Source organism: Saimiri boliviensis, chromosome 10 (assembly GCF_048565385.1).
Source record: "Saimiri boliviensis isolate mSaiBol1 chromosome 10, mSaiBol1.pri, whole genome shotgun sequence".
Taxonomy (NCBI): Eukaryota; Metazoa; Chordata; class Mammalia; order Primates; family Cebidae; genus Saimiri; species Saimiri boliviensis.
The window spans coordinates 35,047,810-35,073,231 of record NC_133458.1 but is presented as its reverse complement, the minus strand read 5'-3'; the positions used below and the strand labels follow the sequence as shown (position 1 = coordinate 35,073,231).

At 34.6% G+C, this 25,422-nt stretch overlaps 1 protein-coding gene and 1 pseudogene across 6 annotated transcripts in view; one reads left to right on the top strand and one right to left on the bottom strand.

Annotated features, from left to right (window-relative positions):
• The window catches only part of PTPRZ1 (protein tyrosine phosphatase receptor type Z1), a 192,751-nt gene that overhangs the window by 39,946 nt on the left and 127,383 nt on the right, over positions 1–25,422 (top strand). For all 6 annotated transcript variants that reach the window (XM_010343696.3, XM_010343691.3, XM_074379147.1 and 3 more), the window contains exon 2: positions 20,948–21,013. In XM_010343696.3, the coding sequence (XP_010341998.1) occupies positions 20,948–21,013 (66 nt within the window). The remainder of the gene's footprint in view (positions 1–20,947; positions 21,014–25,422) is intronic.
• LOC120365350 (large ribosomal subunit protein eL33 pseudogene) lies at positions 23,152–23,500 on the bottom strand (annotated as a pseudogene).

The window sequence follows — 25,422 nt, the reverse complement described above, 5'->3', positions numbered from 1 at the left end:
ACATGTTAGCAGACATGTTAGACTTTAGTATTGTCACATTTTGTATTATTTCTGATTATTCAATGTATTAAATATATGACCAATGTAATTTTGGAACCAATTTGCTTATTCTCTTCCATCTTCAAATTAAAATTAGAAGATAATGGCCCAACACAATACATGCCTTAAAAAACTGGAGGACAAAGTTATTTTTAGCCTAGAATTATGAAGACAGAACAAGCCAATCTAAAAACTTTTATCGGTGACTCTTTTTTTCAGAAGCTGCTGGAGGATAGGCTCCAGTGCTAACCAAAATGGGGGAATAAACCAATAAAGGGGATTCATGGGATTCAGGAAATCAGAGTTGCAGCCAGTGAAACAGCAGTCGGAATGAAGGAAACCTGAGCACACAAGCTACGCAGCAGGCTGTGCTGCCATCAGTCCAGATTCGAGCAGGAGGATTTCGGGGAGGAAAGTGAAAATTCTGTATTACTTATTCATTGACTGCATCAGACAATATACCGATCTATATTGTTTTGAAAATCTAGAAGTATTTTACAGATTTGGCGAAAACTAGCAATTGGTGCTGGGAAAAGGATCAAATTAAAAGGCCTTAATTAACTGCAAGAAAAAGTTGAATAGAAAGTATAATCATAATACACTACTTTGCTCAACAGTCATGAATTTTACAGATGATAATGTTGAATACCTGTAAAATATGATATTTATACTCTAGGTCTGGAGAGAAAAGTACTATTTAAGTTAAAGCCTAAATACTTACTCATTAATGTAAAAAGGTAATATATGGTATCTAAAATTTGTAAGTCAAGAAATCACAATAAGAGTACGTTATCTGAAAATATGGAGTTAAATTACAGAAGAGATAGCTGAAAGAATTGAAAATTGTGACCTGTGGGACACTGGACTAGAGAAGTGGAGTCAAAGGAAGCAGGGTACAGCTGCTTTCCATTATGAGTCTTGCAGTAGTCCTTGAAGTTTTAAACTACATGCATGCATAATTTGATAAAAGTAAATTTTTTTTTTTCTGAATGTCAGTTGTGTTGAGGTCATTTTTTTAGTATTATGCATGTATTACCTCTTTTTTTTTCATGGCATAAAGCATTAGTGCTGAAAGGTCTAGTCATATTGTCTATTCATAGTTTGCTATTCTTTCCCTTATAACTATCCTGCTGTTACCCCAACATATGCCCAAAAGATGTATTGTTATTCTTTTTTTTTAATTGCATTTTAGGTTTTGGGGTACATGTGATGAACATGCAAGATTGTTGCATAGGTACACACATGGCAGTGTGGTTTGCTGCCTTCCGTCCCCTCACCTGTATCTGTCATTTCTCCCCATGCTATCTCTTCCCACCTCCCCACCCTCCCGCCCCTCCCCCATTTCCCCCCAACGGACCCCAGTGTGTAGTGCTCCCCTCTCTGTGTCCATGTGTTCTCATTGTTCAACACCCGCCTATGAGTGAGAATATATGAAAAGTAAATATTTTTTAAAAGGACAAAAGAGACTGTGGAAACCCTTGGCAGTTTGCAATGTAAAAAAGAATGGAAGAGGCTGTCTTCATTTTTTTGAACCTCATTTTCTGGTCATTTCCCCTGCCTGCTCTCAGCTTCAGCCATTCTGGCCTCTGCTCTTCTTCCAACACATGGGGCTTGAGCTTGTCTTAGGAGCTTTGCACCTGTACCAGCACTGCTCATCCTCAGGTGTCTGCAGGCTTCTTTGCTGATCTCTTTCAAGGCTTTGCTTGAATGTCACCCCTCAGCAAGCTTCCTTTTGACCCCTCAGTCTAAAATTGCACCTGCTCGTGCATCTGCCTTATTCCGCTCTAATGCTTTCCTCCATGGCATTTGTTTACCTTCTTAAATACTGAATCATTAAGTCATTTATTACCGCTGTTGTTAACTTTCTGTCTCCCCTTACTACAGTGTGAACTGCACAAGGACAGTATGTTTGTGGTTTGGATGACTGGGGGGTCCACCAGTGCATCTCAAGTGTCTATATGTATGAAACATATATATGTAATACTTTTTATTTTAATGAGCTATTCAGTATTTTTGTAAGCTATTAGATGGTGCTTGGCATGCAGTATGTAATCAGTATATATTAGTTGAAGGCATCAATTAACTAAATGAAGAAAGAAAAGACTTAGGAAAGGAAGTAAAAAAGGAAGGTAGGACAAAACAAGGGACACCAGTTAGGAGGCAAATGCATTATTTCTTTTTTCTTTTTTTTTTTTTTTTTTGAGACGGAGTTTCGCTCTTGTTACCCAGGCTGGAGTGCAATGGCACGATCTCGGCTCACCGCAACCTCCGCCTCCTGGGTTCAGGCAATTCTCCTGCCTCAGCCTCCTGAGTAGCTGGGATTACAGGCACGTGCCACCATGCCCAGCTAATTTTTTTTTTTGTATGTTTAGTAGAGACGGGGTTTCACCATGTTGACCAGGATGGTCTCGATCTCTCGACCTCGTGATCCACCCGCCTCAGCCTCCCAAAGTGCTGGGATTACAGGCTTGAGCCACCGCGCCCGGCTGCAAATGCATTATTTCATACGATGGTGGTGGATTTAGTCTGAGTAGAGGCAAGGTAAATGGAGAGAAGTGAATGAATTTGACATAGGTTTGAGCATAAAGTTGTCATTATAATGAAAAATATGATCCTAAAACCAATATATCATCCATTTTGTAAGCAGGAAATACCTGAAAATAAGGAATATCAAGATTCTATATATGTTATTAGATGTGAATGGAATTAATAGTCATGGCAAACAAAGTTAATTATTAAATGCTATTTGAACCCATAGAAATTCTAGAAATCGAATGAAAATAAGAATGATACAATAACTTAGCTAATGACAATAATAAAAGCTTTGATAGAGTTTTCCTAGAAGTTTTACAGGTTAGCTTGCCTGTAGGTTACAAATACGAGGATTTTTGTGCTTTGAAATATAAAAGCTCATAACTAAGTACTGAAAAGTTTAATATTGTACTTCATTAATAGTGTTTTCTTCTATTAAAAACATAGCATTCTATTCTTATTGACAATTTTATGGGAATAAATTTCACTTACATAAAGTTTGATTTGAAAATAATATGTCTTAATAATTACATGCACAGTTATGACATGCATGGATTTAAGCTTTGGCATAATTAAAAAACCCATGTTTTCATTTTAACTGTATATTTGAATATACTGATGCTAGACTGTATTGCACTATAACTGACAGTTTTGTGAAATGAAGTCTTTTCTTCCTTGACTTAGTAGTCATAACTAGTTATGTATATATTATGGTTTTCTTTCGTATAAATGTTTTTAGATTGCATACATTTAAAATAACTTTTCATGCCTAATTCTGATGCACATCTTTAGCAATATGAAAGCAACCTTCCCACTGTCTCTGATTCTTAATTTCTTCCTTTTCTTATCCTTTCAGAGCCCCTTCCTTTTCTGAAACTTCAAGGTATGGTTGTAAAAGACTTCCAATTTTCCAAGACCTTTCCCCCACCAGGAGCTCCTGAAATAGTTTTAAAATGGAAAAAGATACATAGGAGGCACTCCCATTCTCAAGTAGTTTGTAATGTAAACTCATTTCCCCAAGCAATAAGTTATAGCTCTTATTCATGACTACACATTTCAAAGCATTATGTCTGTCATATCTGTGACATACGATGTAAGAAAATGCATTATATGTTAGAAACCTTTTAATTTTATACACATATATTTGAAATATATTTCACCTTAATAAGGTATTCAACATCTCAAAGCTATTCAGTATTACAGGCACCTAGATAACTAAAAGGTAGGTCATTGCATTTATTTCAATGTAAGAACTTAATGTGGAAAAATTTAAGTTCTATTAATGAACAAAATAAGTCTACTTTTATTATTTTGAAAAGAGAAGTGTCTGTTTCCATATTATATTTTAAATAAAAAATTATGATGAAGTTTTTTCCAGCTTATGAAAACTAAGATTCTTTTATCCATAGGGGCTACTGTGTAGTTGAGGATGTCCATAATTGAACAGCAGGAAGTATTAGACAAATTCAAGAAAGCCCAGTAAATCCTAGAGGGAATTTGAAATAAATTTCATATATTTATTGTTAACTGCAACCATTTTATATAAAAATTATAGCAAGGCAAAGTTTGCATTTTATTATTGATATAGTGTCCCTACCCACTGTTTTTTGATAGCAGTCAAGTATGGGAAACACAATATAAGAGATGGTTATAAGTTAATGTGTTTAACACTGCTTTGCACTCATTCTGTATCCAGTGATCTCTTTTTATTCATAGTGTTAAATACTTATAAGCACTTATTCTGTGCCTGATACTAAGGTATAGAGGGCCTAAGGGTGCACTAGAGTGATTCATAGACGAAAGAGAGACAGACAGGTGTGTGTTCATTGAAAGGTGACAGCTGCCATTTGAAGAATGTATAGAAATAGAGATGCTTAGTGCAGTTGATAAGGGAGAAGGTAAGGGAATGGGAATTTTTAGGGTAGCAATGCTTCAGTGTATAATAGGGGCTTAAAAGAACAATTTGGGCTGGGCGCAGTGGCTCACATCTGTAATCCCAGCACTTTGAGAGGTCAAGGTAGGCAGATCAGAAGGTCAAGAGATCGAGACTATGCTGGCAAACATGGTGAAACCCTGTCTCTATTAAAAATACAAAAATTAGCTGGGTATGGTGGCCCAAGTTTGTAATCGCAGTTACTTGGGAGTCTGAGACAGGAGAATCGCTTGAACCTGGGAGGCAGAGGTTGCAGTGAGCCGAGATCGTGCCACTGCACTCCAGCTGGGTGACTGAGTGAGACTCCATCTCAAAAAAAAAAAAAAAAAAAAAAAAAAAGAACAATTCAGTGAAGAGAGAGGGATTGAAGTCCAGAAATCCTGGAGAAGGTAGGAGGATGTGAAAGAGTGGCAACATCTGTCTCTGTGAGATGCAATGAGAAAGACGGTGATGAAAATAGAAGTTAGTTAAAAGGTGAAGAGGAGGGAGCTTGGAAAATTTCTTGTTTTCTGTTTTCTTGGTGAGAACAGAATGTTCAGTCTGCTCCTGATCATAAAAAGGAAAGATTTAGCAGTCACTGATCTGAAAAAGGTTGGGGAACACAGAGGGGTAAATGAATTATAGGTGGCAGGGAACATTCCTCTGAGATTATAAACCCCTAAATTTGTCTGTTATTCATGCAATGAATATTTACAGAGCACATTTGCCTAGGTTATGTGTTGAATATACAGCAGGAAATAAGAGAGTCACATTTTGAATTCTCAAGAAGTTCATGCCTAACACAGTAAACAAGTATCAAAAAATTGTTACTCAATTATAGTTGTGAGAAAGACTGTAAAAGTCAAAGAAATGGTATTAGGATACGACCTGATGCATGAGAAGGATTGGGGTTGGGTGAGGAGGTGGAGAAAGGAGAAAGCAGAGATATGCATTTGGAGAAATGTCTGAGCAAAAGATCTGAAGACCAGGTGCTTGAGGGTGGCGAGGCTTCCCCTCAGTGTGCTATGGTTCCACTCGTGATTTACAAGTGTGCCAAATATTCGTCCGCTCAGCTTTTATTTGTTATCCCAAGGCACAGAAAACATCACTTTCTAATTGAAACATGATATAAAATAGTTTGAGAAGCTTTGCATTAGAAGAACTGACCTCAGAAAGTTTTCATCTGTAGCACCAGCAAGGTGTATGGAATAAATAAGGTATCTGGATATTTTGATTAATCTGGCACTTCTTTTGTGTTTACAGTCATTGAATTAATTAGCTTATTCAGCAGATAGGTAGTTGATAAAATGATGCTGCATTTAACCTGTGCTAGTTTTATAAATATTACAGATTGACACAGAGATGGCCCACAAAATGAAAGTTTATCTTGGGATTGCTTATGAAAATAAGCAGTCTTACCTTAGCAGGTATAAGGGAAAGTTGGAAAGTTTTCTCTCATTTTTTTTTTTCATTTCCATTGAGTAGTGTCAGTAAGAAAGAATAAGATTGAGTGCAATTTCAAGTTATTTAACATTCAACCAAAAGAATGCTCAACTTATTCACACATACATATTAAATAAAGAATTCAGAAAATCATTCATAAAATTCAGGAGAAAACCATCTAACTTAATTGCTGGAAAAAACTGGAACTGTTGCCTAGAATTATCCAGCTACACAGTTTATATTCAGTTTTAAATTGCATACTTATCCTTTTTACCTCTGTGTATAGCACATATTTAAAAGAAACAAACCTGGCCTGGCATGGAGACTCAGGCCTCTGATCCCAGCACTTTTGGAGGCCGAGGTGGGCGGGTCCCTCGAACCGAGGAGTTCAAGAGCAGCCTGGGCAACATGGTGAAATCCTGTCTCTAAATAAATACATAAAAATAAGAAACAGAAATCTGACATTTTTTTTTTAGCTGTGGATTGTTACATGTCTGTGAAATCATAGGTGTTTACCACTGTCTTAAACCGTTGCTTTATGATTACTTTTTTTCTGGATTTTTAAAGCATTACTTTTTTTTTAAATTGGTGTAGAAGTAATTTTTTAGCATACTATAAATTTCTGGTAGTAATTTGTATTACAAAGATGCATATTGTTTAAGATCCCAAGTAAGCTTTATGTATAGAAAAGATTCCTCTGCTCTTTCTTTTTGTCCTCAAACGTAAATAAACTTCTAGAGACCTGGAGAGAATGAAAGGCGTCCGAATGTGTGTCCATGGCAATCTGCTAGCTGTGTGGAGGAAGTTACAGTGGCATTAAGCCGTGAAAAGGATCAATTGTTTTTGTGAAAAATCCTTGAGACGTGCCTTGAATTTAAAGAATCAAGTTCATTAAAATCATAAATCATCTATTAATCTTGTTTTGCTGAACTATCCTTGCTGTCCATGGTATTTTAAAGACCAACGTTTTAAAAAATATAATTAAAATGAGGACATAATGGGATTATTGAAGACCATGAAATAAAACCCTCAGTGCCTTCTCTTCTTGAGAGTTTTTACTGGATACTTGCTATACCTATACCTCTCCTAACTATTGAACTGAACATGATGTCAGATGTGTAACTTTCATTCATTTATTCATTCCTGTGCCAAGCACCATGCTCATATTACATGTGAAAAGTTTCCAAGGTTTTCTTGTTATGTCTACAATTAGTGCTAAGTTTCCCATAAGTAATTTGGTGGACTGGAAACTAGAGCACAATTACATGAAGGGCTAAGAAAACTGCATCAATTCTTTTTGGATGTGTCAGTGATATGGGGGTAGTCTTTCTCCCTGATAAGCAAGACCCACTAGAGCACCACCATATACTACCATATACTGCACACATGCTTCTGAATGACAGGAGTTTTGTGTGAGATGAGAAAGCTGTGTCAGGCTGATGGTATTATGATTCCTTGGCCTGGACCACCATCCCAAATCACCAGACACTCCCTGATCGGGAGGGACCTGTGGATTTTTCAGCCACTGTATTACCTGGAATGTTCCTGTGGGAGATGAGTACATAGCCTCGAGGGGTCTGGCAGAGGGCCTCTTGGGAAATGTATAACTTCTTTGCCTACTGATGCCTCTTGTTCTAGACCAGAGCGACTTCTGGGAAGTTCAGCCTCACAAGAAACATTCGTTTCATTTAAATATTATGTGAAGTCAGACATTTCATTTCGTTAAAGGTGGATATCATTTAAAATGGTAGGAAAATTGACAGTTTCTATAAGCCATTGCTGAGGTTAAAAACAAGGTAGTTTAAAATAATTTTTATTTCAACATACACTCTTTTCTTAATTTGCCAATGAACTTGAATGACATATTAAAGAACTTTAGGCATTATGTTGTTAGTTTGCGATTCGCTTGAGCACAAAATGTATATTATGTGATTTTACTTTCAAGGTTAAATCAGAGTATCCCTGGCTAGATCTATACTAGCTTATTAGATAAACATCTTCTGCCAAAATAATATTTGCCATTAGTGAAATTAATGGCAGAAGTATAAAATTCAGAAAGATATGATCACTTAGATGCTCAAAAATGTATTAAGGAAAACGTAGGTTACATTTCAATATCTGTGTCTTTATGTTATATGATATGTAAATTCCAAGGTGTAAATCCTGCCATAAAAAAGACACTTTTTTCTTTTTCCTAGACTTAGAAACATTAGCTCGCCCACAGAGCTAGCTCCTTTGATATGCAGTGATGCTACCTGTGGTCTGTTTTAAGATGCTCTTTTTTATTTAACCATTACCATTATAACATTAGACAGTGCAGGAGTATGTTAATTATCTCGAGGTGTCCCAGTGGCCTAGTAAGGCCAGGGCAAAATGCCAGCAGAGTCCTGGCCAAAAACACTACATTAACTTGTTCAGTCTCTTGACATCCTCACAAACAGAACAGTAAACCTGGAGAGAAAACATATTTGTTCCAAATGAGTTAACTATTCCAAAATAAATAATATCTAACCCCTGGCCAACAGTTTGTAATTGTGTATAGAAAGTAACTAATGAGATGTATTCTCGAAGACTCTTAATTATGTACTGAACAGAAATGCTTTTTAGATGTTGTTCCTCTGAGTGCAATAAACCTGTGTAATCTAGGCAACCTAAAGAGCATCTTTGAGCATCTGCCACTGCAGAGTGCATTCAAATTTTAGGCAATATTTGGGAAGTGCTGTTGCAGCAGTGGGCCAGTAAGACCCAGTGCTGTCATTGGTCAGGATAGGTCACCAATTATAAGACTTGAAGGTAAGCATATTGTGATTGGTGGTTGAAGTGAATCCAACTTTGGGGGTTCACAGAATGGGCATTGTAAAGACACCAAGTTCCATGGAGAATGCAACTATTAAAGTGAGAAAGAAAAGAGAGTACAATTGAGATGCTTGGCATAGAGTAGAGGCATGGGATGGGGACCAAAAGTATCCAGCAGAAGAATGTGAAGCCAATAAAATGATTCTGCTAACTAGCTAGATTGAACTTAAGCTGTACTAATTGAGACAATAGGACTTGCACGATTTCCCCTCACTTTAAATAAACTTTGCAATAGAAGGAAATAATATGATAAACAGTAATTATTGCTTCATAGTCTATTGGCAATGAAACATTTATACATACCAATAAAGCAGTAGATGAAGTCTTTCTTGTACAGTTATGAGCAAAATCAGTGATGAATATAGATAGGTGCTCATTAACAATTAAACACCTACTAGAGATGTCATCAAAGTGTTCAGTTTTTTTTAAATTTCTAGTGGAGAAAGTGGTTCTAAAATAAAGAACTCTTTAAAATGTAAACAATATAAGATTTTAAATAAATAGTGATTTTTTTTTTTTTTTTTTTTTTTTTTTTTTTTTTTTTTTTGAGACGGAGTTTCGCTCTTGTTACCCAGGCTGGAGTGCAGTGGCGTGATCTCGGCTCACCGCAACCTCCGCCTCGTGGGTTCAGGCAATTCTCCTGCCTCAGCCTCCTGAGTAGCTGGGATTACAGGCACGCGCCACCATGCCCAGCTAATCTTTGTATTTTTAGTAGAGATGGGGTTTCACCATGTTGACCAAGATGATCTCAATCTCTTGACCTCGTGATCTACCCTCCTCGGCCTCCCAAAGTGCTGGGATTACAGGCATGAGCCACCGCGCCCGGCCCATAAATAGTGATCTTAAACTGTCTTAAGTCTTTTCTGAAACAAGGAAAGTATTCTGAAAAATATTGTTTTTAAAAATTTATTGAATTTATAATACAGGCCAGGTACAGTGGATCACTCTTATAATCCCAGCACTTTGGGAGACTGAGGCTGATGGATCACTTGAGGTCAGCCTGGCCAACATGGTGAAATCCTGTATCTACTAAAAATACAAAAATACGTCAGATGTGGTGATGGGTGCCTGTAATCCCAGATACTTGGGAGGCTGAAGCAGGAGAATTGCTTGAACTAGGGAGGTGGAGGTTGCAGCGAGCAGAGATGCATTGCCCCATTGCATTCCAGCCTAGGTAACCGAGGGAGATTTTGTCTTAAAAAAAAAAAAAAAAGTACAATACAAAGACATGGATTAGATAAGCATAGTTCCTAAAGTTTGATTTAAATTAAATATTTTGTTTTTCAGTGTTCACATTGTTCTCTAGGGAAATGGATCAATCCTTGAATATCATGATTTGTATTTTCCATGTGCACTCAGTGTCCATACTTTAAAGAGCACTTCACACTAAGAATCAGATAGCATCAGAAAACAAGTGAATAATTTATGACTTAACAAAAACATGCTGTGCACATTAGATAAATTTCATGTTGTTGCATTTCTTAAAATTTTGCTTCACTATTGAAAGAAAAAATACCAAATATCTGAAAAATAAAATTCAGGAAATGATATGAGTTGTTATATGCACATTTTTTTTTTTTTTTTGAGACGGAGTTTCGCTCTTGTTACCCAGGCTGGAGTGCAGTGGCGTGATCTCGGCTCACCGCAACCTCCGCCTCGTGGGTTCAGGCAATTCTCCTGCCTCAGCCTCCTGAGTAGCTGGGATTACAGGCACGCGCCACCATGCCCAGCTAATTTTTTTTGTATTTTAGTAGAGACGGGATTTCACCATGTTGACCAGGATGGTCTCGATCTCTTGACCTCGTGATCCACCCGCCTCGGCCTCCCAAAGTGCTGGGATTACAGGCTTGAGCCACTGCACCCGGCCTATATGCACATTTTTTACTAAGAGTTCAAAATAGGTTTACACATGCCCTACCCCTTATAACAGTATCCTTGTAAGTAAACAGCAGATATATACCCCTATTTTTAAATTGTGGAAATGCAAGCAAAGAGATGTGACTTGTCCAAGGTCATCAATTAATGGCAGAATCTAAGATTCTGACCTTAGGAATAAAGTGAAAGGAGACACAAAAAAAATATGTGTTTATAGCTAAAATTAGGCAGATCTCCCTTGCTCATCTTGATTTCTTTTTGCAGTATTACCCCAGCTGAAGTAGTTTTAATGAGCAATGTCAAGTGGCTTGTAAAAGATACCGGCAAATTGAAGATGTCTTAAATTATTAAAGATACATGGAAAATTGTTCATTTATTATAGTAAATATGCTTTCTGTGAATGAAGTTTTCTTATTTCTAGCCCAGTTTAAAAAAACAGAATTCATGACAAAAATGAATTTTCAGTCCATATACTGGGAAACGAGTCAAGAAAATCTTTCTGCCCTGTCCAGACCTAACAACACAGTGAATCAGTCAGCATCCTGGCAGCAACTTTAACATGACCCACAGCTATTTCAGAACACAGGTTGTTAACACATAAAGCTGCCAGATTGTCCTGCTTAATGACAGACACTGACTTCTGTGTTTAATTTTATCTAAGCAAAATGTGCTGTTTTAGAAATAAGATAAAAATTAAAATAACACTGTTTCGGGGTTTAATTACAAATTGAAGACCCAATCCATCTGATTTTCATGGCCAGTAAGATGATCGGTGAGTTTGTTGCATTTCCTGTTTTGCTGTGGTTCTTGTTTATCATTATCTTAGTAGTTGAAGTACTTAACCTGCCTACTGTGTGTCAGCTTGGCTATTATTTCATAACCTTTACCCTAAAATGCTGTTAATGCTGCATCTGTCGTGCAGTATCTTGGAAGAAGATTTTAAAGTGAATTTCAAGTTTTTCTTTATAGTCTTAAAACATATTCATATTTAACTTTATTTAGTTGTAGAATCAGAGATATTCTTTCAGAATGCATATACACTTTAAATTTTAAAAATCTTTAACTAATAAAAACTCATCAAATATTTGGGAAACATAAGAACATGTGAAAAAATAAAAACCACTCCCAATGGCACCACATAAATAAATTTACATTTCTTTATATATGTACTATCTAGAAAATTGTATCAAAACTTTTGATGTTTTATATTACATATTTCAAAAAAAATCAATAAATATTATTGAAGATATACTTATAATGGCTTCATGGCATTTCATATTAGGAACCTTATATAATTTATTTAAACTTCCCCCACTTTTTGTATATTAACATATTTTATAGTTATTCATCATTTTCAATGTTGTAAACATCTTTGTACATCATGTTAATCTCTGTTAATCTTTTAAAATATGTTCTTCAGAATAGAATTATTGTGTCCAATGATATGAAAAGTTTTAAGGATCCTGATAACTCTTAAACACTCAGATCCCAGAAAGTTTATGATAGTTCATTCCTCTACCTATGTATAAGGAAACATCTGAAGATTTCTGGATCATCACTGAATATTTTAAAAGTAATAATAAACCTTTGATAATCTGTCAGCTGGAAAAATGCTATCTTCTTGTTATTTTAGTTTCTGTTTCTTTGATACCAGAAAAATCTAACAGTTCTTTATAAATTTATTAATTGTATTTGTGTTTTTAAAACTTCTCTGCTCATACTTAGCTCTTATTGATTTGTAAGAATATTGTATGTGTGGAATATATTGTAATATATGTTTAATGTATTTTAACCTTTATCAATAGCTTAACATTTACAATTTGAATTTCATTAAATGTTTCTCTATACAAGTTTAAATTGTATAGAGAAACATTTAATGAAATTCAAATTGTAATTTATTCAAATTGTAAATGTAGTTTATGTAATCAAAACTAAAATGTTTCTTCATAGTATACTTTTCTTCATACATAGTAAGGCATCCTACCTCTTATGATAAATTTAATGTTAACTTTGTAAATAGTTTTTCTGCATCTTTTTAAAACATTCTTTATTCCACTTGGAATTTATTTTTATGTATATGTCAAATACGATTTAAATTTTTCACAATAGTCAGTGTTCCCAACCTTTGAATCTTCATACATTTCCTTACCTGATTGTGATGTTTCCTTTATATTAAATTCACATCTATAGTAGGTTCTATATTAGTGCTATTTGCGTTTTTCCATTGATCTGTCAATTCATTTTTATTAGTAATTGATTAACCAAGCCTTTATTAATTCACACTTTCTATGAATAGTCAATTATTACTTTCCTTTTATCAATCTATATAAATTTTAGAAAAATTTTCCAGTTCATAACATCCTAGTGAGATTTGACTCATTCATTAATATGGAAAAAAAAATGACAACTTCCCCAAATTCAGTGTTTTCATTAAAGGATGTAGTAGGTTTCTTCATTTATTCACATTTTCTTTTATATTAAAAATAGTTCATATCTTTGTTCCTTTATGAACTCTCTTGGTGTTTTGTGCTTTTCATGGTAAATGCAAATGGAATCCCATTGTATCCTCTAATTGGTTATTTAAGTGTGCCAGTTGTCCAGAAATTCCTGAGCGACCCCAATCAGAAAAGAGCACAGCAGATGTTCTTGCTCTGCGTCAGATTTCAGTGAAAGTATGGGGGCATAAGACTTCACAACTGCATTCTTATTTACATTGCTAAATAATGCTATTATTGTAAGATAATTTAATAGCATATAATAACATAATACATAACAAATATAACATTATTTTTTGCCATTTGGTGAATTGTGTTTTCTACTAAATTTTATGTACTTTTTCTTACACAGATTGGGTTGTCTTCTCACTTTTAATATTATTTTTATCATATTCTCTTAATTGTTATTTGTACATAGTTTGATATTTCTGTCTCTGTTCCCATCATCACTGAGCAATTGGAACAAATTCAGTGTTAGCTATAGACATAAAACTAGGTAATTATAATGATTGTAGTACAATAACAAGGAGTTTGTGCTTAGTGTTTTGTTGATGTTATGGAAGAAGGTTGACAGGAAAAGTGTGGTACTTCATCTCTGACAGATTTTATTTTATAAATAAAACTCAGGCAAAGCCAGTTTAATAGAAACTATCATTATGCATATCATTGAAGCTCAAGAAATAAATCTCCTGACATTGTCAACTTTTAATTTCAGTATCCAAAAAGTAGAGAATGCTTTAACTGTTACGATGTTGTAAAATACTGTTTATTAAATTGAGAATATGTCGGTGATTCATTATCATGCAAAGAAACAGGTTGCCAAAGAGTGTCATTGAATTTAAGTAAAGTCCAAATTTATTAAATGTAAATATATAACATCTAGAAAAACATATATACATGTGCAAAATTGTTAATAGCAGTTATTTATAAGACATAGGATTACAAGTAACTTTTAAACTATTTTTGCTTACCTGTATTTTAGCTAATTTATTTGAAATAAGCATGCATTATTACTATGTCATAAAGAGCAAAATTATTAACGTTTTAAGAAAAATTACCTCAACTTTAAAAATGTAGATAAATTATATTCGCTTAAGTGCATATAAGTATAGAAAAATACACTACTTATTAAGACTAGCCTGTGAACATTTTGAGCTTTCATTGAAAAGTCTGAATAGTAGACATATTACAAACATACAGATTATCTCTTTGAAAGCATTCATAGTGTCGAGTGTCTAAGAAACAATAAAATCGAATTGCTCACTTTTGAACCTTTCCTTGGTTCTGTGAGACATATGCATTCCTTGGTTCTGTAGACATATACATTTAATTGGATGTCTCACTACCAAAATAAGCATATGGAAGAAATAACTCCCTTTGTTCCTTTCCATTATCCTTATGTTCAAATTTTCCATCTCCCTTGATTATTTTACCCTTTTGATTATATAGTGCCTCAGGCATCTACTGTTTTATCTCTTTAAACTTATTCTTAAATAAAGATATTACCTGGACTCTTATATATTTTTCCAGAATTACCTTTTTTTGATTATATAAATTAAAATACCCTCTTATTTTGCATAAAGTTGCTATTAAAGTTTTGACACATTCAAAAGCACTTTTATTTTGAAGGCTTTGAAGAGAGGAGAAAACTGAAACTCTGCTTTCTAACACTGGAAGGTAGTTGAAATTGGAAAACACATGGTTTTGGGGAAAATAACATATATAGTATAAAAAGCAGTATTTTTTAAGTATTTTTGTTACATCTGAAATGATTAACAGTAAGTGCAAAGTTTGAACTATTACTATAGCCTGAACAAACCATACTATCAGAATTACCATAATTAACTGAATTATGTTTCATAAATCTCTTTGCATATATACTGAATAAAAGTTTACATTCCAGATCGGTAAAGATAGGCTATATGATCATTTAACTTGACAGCAAGCCAATCCTTGACATCAAATGACTGGAAAATCCACAGACAAAATCTGACCTGTATAATATTGTAGACTCTGTCCTCGTGGACAAAGTGAATTTTACTTGCAAAGTTTTTCTTAACTAATCAAGGTTTTGGGTTAGATCATTTGGATCATCAACTCAGCTTATCAAATGGAGAAAGAACATCTGAAGATACAAAGTATTTAATAACCAGGTGATGTGTTCACAGGTTTTCTTTAATCAATTAAAGAACTGGCAGCTCACACCTGTAATCCCAGCCTTTTGGGATGCCACGGTGGGCAGATCACTTTAAGTCAGGAATTCGGGACCAGCCTAGCCAACATGGTGAAACCCTGTCTCTACTAAAAATACAAAAATTAGCTGGGCATGGTAGTGCACACCTGTAATCCCAGCTACTATGGAGGTTGAGGCAGAAGAATTGCTTGAACCCAGGGCGGGGTGGTGGCGGGGAGCGCAGAGGTTGCAGTGAACCAAGATTGAGCCACTGCACCAAGATCGAGCCACTGCACTCCAGGAGCCTGGGTGACAGCAAGACTCCGCCTCAAAAAAAAAAAAAAAAAAAGTAGATTCTCTTCTTAAAGTAATTCCTATTTTTATTTTATTCTCAGAGAATGGATTTATTTTGCTTCCAGTGACAGATGATCATGACTGCTGTCGATATCAACCATTGTTTATCAATGCCCCTTCAGTCTTAAGCATGTCTTGCTGTCAAATTCTTTAGTGGATGATAACCACTCTGATGACATTAGACTATCTCCAGAAGTTTCCAAGTCCTTCTTCAAGCCTTCACAAACCACCTACCTTTTTCACAAGTACACATCCAACCCCTTTAACTTCAGTTAAAATGTTTATTGGATTATTTCATACTCATCTTTGATATTTTTCCTCAAAATATACTCAACATATGAAATACATTCAATGACATTCAGTCAACTCAGTAGACTACCTCCTCACTTTTAAAAGAAATCTAGGTAAGAAGAGAGTAGGATGAAAGTTAAAAGTGTGAAGATGGATATGACCTTATATCACAGTGAACTATCATCAGAAATAAGTCCCTAGTGATCCATGTAGATCCTACGTGAGTGCTCCCTGGCCTCTCAGATTTTGAGTTCTGTGATTTCTCACTTCTTGGTGCTCATGCCATTTCCTCTACCTGGAACATTCAGTCCCTTTCCCCAGGTCTCTTTGTCAGTCTTCTTCAAGGTATTTAATGATTCATCTCTATTTCTTTGCCACATTTCTAGATTTCTGCTACCAGCTGATCTCCTTTTTATGTCCTTGGAAATTCCTTAGTAACTTCTTTAAAGGATGTGAAATTTGCAAGAAGTATCATCTGCCTTGAACAAGTTCATTTTAGGAGATAGGAAATCCTACACTTTAGACTTAGATCTGTGGTTATTTTCTATCTGAAATTTCTTTCTCTTAAGAGCACTCTATTTCTCCCTATTATAGTAATATTTTGGCCACTTTATGGCAATAACGTGTGTGTATGTATTTGTGTATTTTGTCAGAGTACTGCTGCTAGAATTTGTTGTAGTAGGATGCAGGTGATAAATTGTTAATCAACATGAAACAGAGACCTACCTTAGGATAAGGCCACAGTCAGAAGCATATTTGGAATTCAAAATATTTATAATGATTTTTTTTTAGTGGAAAATGAGCACCCTGATTTTAATTTCAGGGGGTTAAAAATTTTGAGAAAAAATGATTTCCTTGATAAGGGCGTTGTCAAGGAAAACAAAACTTTGATTTCCTTTATACAAGTGTAAACAGAAATTAAGAAATACATATTTATAATACATATACTAAATACATAAATGTATTTATATCTATCCACATATATATATATATATATATATATATATATATATGTGTGTGTGTGTGTTTGCATATATGTAAGTGCTTAAGGTAAGTACAAGGTGGAATCAGTTGAAAAGAGAATGTTTAGGTTATCTGAAATAATATAAACCAAATTTCTCTCAGTTTTGTTAGGAGGTTAGAAAGCTGCTTCATTAAGAATATTTTTAGGACAAATTTTAAGGTAACCTTAAAAAATTTACTAATATGTATTTTCTTGTTGTATATCTTGTGAACAATCACTTCCTGAAATTTCTTAGATTTATCACTACAAAACAGTCATACCATAACAGCCTTGTCAAATATTTTAAATGGAAAGAAACAAAATATAAAAACTAAATAAACTGAAATTCACGGAAACAAAAAAAAAATCTATGTTTCATTATTTTAATGGATCTTAAAATGTGTAAGCACTTTGATAGATTCCTCTTTATATAGGATTTCCTGGTTTTCAAAGTATATAATGCAACAAAAAAGTGAACCCAGCTCCTTTTTTTCTTGTTCATTGGAGCTATCACATCTCATCTATCAGACCTCAAAGTAGAATTTTAAAAGTGGGGTACTCTCTCACGCCCAAGCACTATGTAATTAGCATATGAATGTGTAACGGATTGTTTGAAGTAACAATTAAGGGAACAATATATAAAGGAACTGAAGAGAGCTACCAACACCTGGGAACCTTGTATTGAAAAAGCTTTCTTAATGTAAGTAATTAAAAACCAAGAATAATTGTTCATTGTGTGGGGATAAAACTCTACAAGGAAAGCTAAAATTCTGCTGATGTTTTGCTGTTATCCTTTAGAATGAACCATTAAAACAAGAGCTTACTGTTTTATTTATTTCAATAGAATGCTTGTTAAATATAAGTTTTGCGTAGTATCTGATCTCCTGCAGTCACCACAATGCGTAACCAAAATGTCTTACAATTCTAAAATGTTTGTATTTAAAATATATAAAAAATGATAAGGAATCTTTTCCCTATGGCCAATGCAAAGTTTCAGAGGAAAATTTCAGTTGATTACCAGGTTAAATCATGTATGCAGTCAATTCTTTATAATTTATTTGTCCAAGTAATTCCTGATAATGAACCTGTAGCCCTCTGTATTGTTTTGTGCTATTTCGTGTCTCTTGAAGGTATGCATGCTATAGAGGCCCCTGCTAAGGCAGAGCACCTTAGGAGAGTAACCGGTAGCTCAGGATTGTTAGGAATCTTTGATACTGAGGGAGGGTGAATGAAGTGGGAAGCAGGAACCCTGCATTATGGTTTCCATTTTTTATCTCTTACTGCCTGTACAAACCACTTGCTTTTTTGGCATAAATCCTTTTATCTCTAAAATAGGAATTACTTTTTTCTAGAATGTTATGTCTCAGTCAGTAACCTTTTATGTCCCTTTCTAATATTATGTTGTATATATTCATTTATAATAAAGAAACACACCCAGAATTTAACTTAAATCAATTTAGTCTTAAATAACTAGCATTTTATGGAACAATCTTATTTGAAAAATAAATTCTGAGCCTAGTATTCCATTTCCAGTAGAAGGTGAAACAAAATTATGTATGAATATTCATAACAACATTATTCATAATAGCTAAAAATTAGAAACAACCAAAGTATCTATTACTTGATGAGTGGATGAATAAAATGAGGTATATTCAGTTGTCAAAACAAAAATTTCTCCAAAGTTAAACAGACAGGAAATACTTTATTCAAGGCTGCTGCAGTAGGGAGAGAAGCTAGAACAGTCTGAACTCAACACACATGAAGCGGACTGGGTCAGGTTTTTACGGGCTGGAGTGAGCTAGTGGAAAACAACTACAGGTCACTCAGGGCCATAAGCTATTTGTGTTTGCTAATTGGCTTTATCTAAACTACGTCTTGTCATAAAGATATGAGTTTACATAAATAAATTCATACTTTTATGACCAGAGGTAGTCTTTGCAACTTGGATCAAGGGGCCCCACTGATTTTAACCTCCCACCCTCCGGAAGATAAAGGTGCTGTCTCTCTTGTTGATTACTTTTCAAACAGGTGGTTAGGTCTTTGAGAGGTACATGTCTGGTTTATAAAATTATCAGGGATCTATTAAAAAGATTTACATCTCACAGAGGTAGAGAAAGAATTACAATTACAGTATCCCTAAAGTAAATTCTATAATAAAAGGAAGATCAAGGGCCTACGGTTGGGAACAAGGCTTTCTAAGATTTAGTCAAACCAAGGGGAATTTTAAGGCTGTCCTGGTCACCGTACGATAGAACATTCTTGGAGAGTGAAGTAGAATGAAGTATTAATACATGCTATGCCATGTATAAACCTTGAAAACATTATGTGATCTGAAAGAAGTTGGTTGCAAAAGGCCATATATTGTATCATTCTGTTTATATGGAAATGTCTAGAATAGTCAAATCTATATAGACAATGGTACTAGTGTTTTTCTAGGGGTGGAGGATGGGAGTGGGTGTGGGGTAGCAGTTAAGGGTATGGAATTTCTTCAAAGAGTGATGAAAATGTTCTAATATTGGTTGTAGAAATGGTGACAAAGCTTTGTAAATATACTAAAAGCCATTGAATTGTACACTTTAATGGATGAATTGTGTGCTATGTAGATTATATTTCAATAAAACTGTTGTAAAAAATAGATTTATGTTTAAATGGGCTATATAGCCAATAGAATATTTACCTAAATATGCAGATTTTTAAAAATGTAAACACAAACAAAACCTTTATATTTTCAAAGTAGGTTTTGGCTTTGGTTAATCTATGAATTTTAAATGTGCATTTCTGATAGTTGCCCTGCCTTTTAGTTTTTATAAAATAGTTATTAATTACCATGTTTTAATAATCAGAGAGTGTATAACATGGAAGAAAGAAAAATAAATTCTGAAATGCTTTTGAGATATTTGCATCCAATGGAGAAAACAAATGTATAAAGAGAATAAGAAGTAATTTTAATACTATATTAACAGAATGCCAGTGTATGAATGAATAATATTCTGCAAGTACATTTGTAAACTAGCTATGTTGCTTTCTCTACAGAAACAGTTTTGCCAATACCAATCAGTTTCCAAACCTATCTTGCAAAGATTTATTTTATCCACAATGTAACTGAAATGAGGTATTAATGTTAGTACAGTCTGTGATCAAGGGACAATCGTACAGGGAGGAGGAGAATGAATCTGAAAACTCCTATTTATTGGATGCAGGCATGACTCCCGGCAAAATTTTGAATTATGCAGAGTGAGACTAGTTTTAACCCATCTTCCTGTTTCTATTCTTTGCCTCATGTTCTAGATAGATTCTCTCTCTCTGGGTCGTGGGACATTCACTATCTTTATGGCCCTAAGCTTTCCGTTGCATTACCTAACTCAAGCATCTTTTTCCTCCAAGGGACAAATTCACTCACAGTATCTGACATAACATTTCTCCCAAACAACATATGCACATTTAAATTCTACTTTCTGATGGCAGCTAATTTTGTTTTGTATTAGGAAGGAAGCAGATTTTGAAAGCCTGATAAATTCTGGGTAAACTAGACACATTTTCAGATAAAACTTGGATTGTATACATAAAGGTATCTTTAATCAATAGGATTTTGGGCATTAGGCTTAGGGAATGGTAACAACATTTGGAGGCATGACAAGCTGTTCTTTCTGACCCCAGTCCCTCTTTGGGGCTGAAGCCCTCTAGGCTGCTCTTGCATTATCTAAATATATACCTTGCTTCTGCCTGAATGTCAGCATCCTTTAAGCACACTCTCTAAAATTTATGCTAGCTACCAGAACAAGGGCATTGGAGTATGTAATATAATGGTGATAGTTGAGGTTGAAAGAACACGTTGAGAAGATAACATGGAAAGGAGTAATCAAGAACTAAGTATGCTATAAATGATTTTGGCATCTTTTATTTTTGGACACATATTTTCTACATACTAATTACTTGTTTTTTTTGTTTTTGTTTGTTTGTTTTTTTTTCTATAGATTGGGCTAATGGATACTACAGACAACAGAGAAAACTTGTTGAAGAGATTGGCTGGTCCTATACAGGTAAATATATTACTTATATAATGAGATCTAGCAGAAACTTATATTGTTTTGTGTCTGTTTTTATACATAAAGGGAAGCTTTGCAGCACAACACATTTTGTCAACTTAACTAGATGGTTAGATAAATTGATATATCAGATACAAAATGGTATCTTGTGGGCTTTCCATAAATAAATTTGGTAGTGTAGAGCTTATTGGCATCCACCCAAGCTGGATTTGAAGCTCAGGCCCAAGCTGTCTGTTTACCTTCAAGAACTAACATAGCCTGTTCTTGAAGTTGGTGAAGTTGGGGGCTGTTCTGAGCATTAGTGAGATGAAGATAGTGTGAAGCGCTTGTCACGGAGTCTTTCTAAACAGAAAGCTCTCAATAAATGGTAGTTGTTGTTATGATCATGCTAATGATTATTTTTGTTCACTTAACAAATACTGATGGGATTTGGGATTCTTGCTGTCAGAAAGGCATTCTTCTGAATTACTGTGGTTAATGTATTGGAGTTAGAGTATAAAATGATTTTGTCATGTTACCAGACTTTGCTTAGAAAATTAGGAACATCCGAAGTTGGCTTGAAATAGTTACAACCAAAACTCAGCATCAGAAACCCTAGGAGAGAAAGTTCTAGCCCTGAGTGGAAGAATATGAGTGGAGTTTGGGTGAACCATGACATGCCAGAAGGAGTTGAGCATTAGAGTTGGGTACTCACTAGCAATAAGCTTGGGGTGATAAGATAAAATCAGGTTACAAGGGCTTTACCATGAACCTGACCAATTTTACTTAATAGACGAAGTGCAGAAGCATGTTGAATTTTGTAGATGAGGATGCATTTTCTTTCTTCTTAATTGCTAATTTAAAAGTAGTAAATGTTCGTTGTAGAAAATTTAGAAAATAGGTTCAAGTACAAAGAAGAACATAAAAAGTCATTATTTTATGCCTCTCAGAAATATCCACTTAAAAAACTACTGTAGTCCATTTAGGATGGTTTTATTCTCCAAAAAATATATATTGTATATATAGAGTTATGCATCCAGTTTACTCTTAAAATTACATTTGAATATTTCCTCATTTTAGTGATGATTCCTGCTGATCATGATACTTAATCTACTTAATAATCCATTGAATAAGTTTTTTATTATTTAAGAACTCCCTTATTTTTGGGTATTCATGCAGTGGCATGATCTTGGCTCATTGCAACCTCTACCTCCTGGGTTTAAGTGATTTTCCTGCCTCAGCCTCCTGAGTAGCTGGGACTACAGGCGTGCGCCACCATGCCCAGCTAATTTTTTTTGTAGTTTTAGTAAAGGTGGGGTTTCACTGTGTTAGCCAGGATGCTATGGTCTAAATATATTATTGCTATTAATGAATTATCTAGGAGGTTCCCCTAAAATACTTTTACTGTGATAAGTAAAAGCTAAAATGATTCTCCTAAAATTTTTGTTGGCATCATGTTAAATCTTTAGAAATTAATGTTCCCTCTTATTTTTAAAGAGAGAAAGTTGCTTTAGACAAAGTAATATATATGCATTGATATAAAAGATAAATTTTTATATTTTTGTAAATACTCCAGTTGGGTGTATGTTTATTAACTAATGTAGTATTGTCTTTTTAAAAACTTTATAACTGTATATACTTTATGACTTTACATCTGACAGCTGTAACTCATTTTGTCTTTTCCTCCAAAAGAGAAATCCAAGTATTTTATAAAAATCACTGCTGCTTTTAATGCCCCTAATAATTATGAGAAACCTGTTAGAAGAGACTAAGAATGCTTAGGGTGCATCCCCAAACATGGAAGATGACATTGCAAGACGAAACCCCTAGTTTTCCTGAAAAAAAATCTACCAGTCTCACCATCTGGGCAATATTTAATGCAAGACATCTTTTAAAATGATTTATTTAAGTGTTGCTAGTAGTGGTTTTGGAATGCTGCTTCCAGGATAAGCTTTTCCCCAAGAAGTTCTTCTTAAGTATTAAAGTGCTACATGTTTGGGCCTTTTATGTTTATATTTTTATTTTTAATTCCTAAGAATATCATAAGCCATCTTTTAAAAATTCACCATTCTATTTATTTACGTATTTATTTTTTAGGTAGTAAGTTTTTTAATCCACTTAACAAAAATACAAGGGCACAAATCCACGTTTATTTATTGACTTTTCACTAGTTTAAATTCTTGGGGGCATAGCATCACTCAGATTCTGTATCCGATAGCCGTAGCAGGAATGTTGCTTTGGAATTTGGCACAAACCATGCTACTGTTTCCGTGCCTGAATTACCTTTGCCCAGATTACTCCGGTTTTATTTGGTTTGCCGCCAGGAGTCACTGTGTTGTTCGTTGCTTTGTATACGTAAGTGCATCTCTTGCCCAAACAGATTTCTGTTTCATGGTGGGCATAAACACCTTCGATTTTAAGAAGAGCTGTATGTTCCCTTTGGTTCTGGAGACCCCGCTTATAGTCGGCAAAAATAGCCTTGGCCCACAGCCTTCCAGACATAGCTCCTTTCAGAAGTCCCGTTCTCAGCAGGCCTCCACAGGAGCCTAGAGGGCGGGAAGAGCATTTCTGTTGTTTTCAAGATAATGTTTGCTCCATTAAGAGTAAAATATACCTGTTTTTCAAACGTGATACATAGAGATTTTATCAAAGAATAAAAGTCAGCCTGGTTCAGTTTTGTTAACGACTAACTTTTTAGTTTCAGACGTGAAACTCGAAGCAGGTTATTTTCCTCTAACCAATCAATCTTCAGAGAACTCAGATATTTACTAAGTATGTATGAGTAAAATGAAAAACAAACTTTAATGCTCCGTCCACTCTCCCTAAACCCAGAGTTAGAAAACGGAGGACCTACTTCCTAGGGAAACAGAAAATTATAGTTCTCAGCTCTAAGCAAGATGGAGTGATGGTGTTGTTTCCCAGCAGCCCAGGGGCCCTATGCATCTTGGGTGAGCCTCATCAGGTCAGGAGAAGACAACAGTTTTGCTAGGGTGTCAGCAGATATAGCAATAGCACATACCATTGTCCAATATCTTATTATCTTAGGAGACAGCCACAGACCTGCTCCTTTTAATGGGCTGAGTATAGACATGGCACCTATAGAGTAGCTAGGCTTTAACAGATGGGTCTTTGCAGAAACAATGCATAGTTCTTTGCTTTAAAATCAACTTGAATCATCTTGCTCATAACCGAAGGCCTATTGGCATTAGCTTCCTTCAGGAAAGTCTAGTGATCGAAGAGATAGACTCATTAAAATGTGGCATTTGTTGTAGGGAGTTGGGTGGCAGATCTCAAAAGGGGATGTCCCAGAGTCAGGGTGAGGATGGAAGCTTACCAAAGTTTTAAAGAGTGAATTGCTTTCTTTACAGTAGTGCTTCCCATTGGTTTGGAAAATTATTCCTAGAATATTTGAGGATCCTAGGAAAAAACTAAAGATGAAGACATTTTACAGCTATTTGTTTAGCTCAAACTGAAATGACTTATTTTGTCTGAATTACTGGAATATCAAAGTGAAAATAAATAAATGAAATTCTTTATCCAAATGAATGTATTTCACCCAAGCAAATTACATCAAAGCCAAACCTTTAACGTGGGTTATTCACAATAAAGTGAATTATTACCTTTTATTTTTAATATAAGTATTTGAAGTTTGGTAGTATTTTTTAATTTCTATGCTATTATTCCACTTAGAAAATGAAAACCATGCTAACTGTATGAAAAAAATTAAAATTTTAGTCTTATCATTCTTAAATGTAACTAATTTTGTGAATGGCTTGAGTAAATTGGTCTTGACCACATTTAATTCTAGTTTCAGCTCCAACAGTTTCATTTGTTGAGCTGTATGTTTGTGTTACTTCCCATATTGTGTCATCATTTAAATTTATCAAATTAGTGGCAGTCACGGAAGAAATGACTTGCCCTTGAGTGTTTGAACATATAGGATTCTATTAATAAAAATCACTAAGTACATTATAAGGCTTGTCTGTTAAACAGCTCATAAGTCATTTAGAAATATTACATTGCACATCAAACATTATTTAAATGGAATCACTTGAGCTAAGGTAATTTATGAAAAAATTACACAATTATAATATATGAAGTAACAAAGTAAATCCCCGCTGGCTACCAGATGGGTGGAGAAAGGGAGGAGAAGTAATACTGTTTTAGTTGTGTTTTATGCATAGGTTAAGAACAACTTTCTATTCATGATGTAGTCTATAATTATGCTAAGAAATGACAGGGTTGGTAAATACAGTTGACAGTCCCATTTTTAAAAGTTAATATAGGAGGGTGAGCAAGCCTTGCTTGTCACTCTGTGATGAAAGAGTGAACTGTAAATCTGGGAATGTCAGCACTAAGAATCTGACTCTTTCTTTAACAACTTCATTTCATTTACAGGTTTCAGAAAATAAATGTCACTCTTT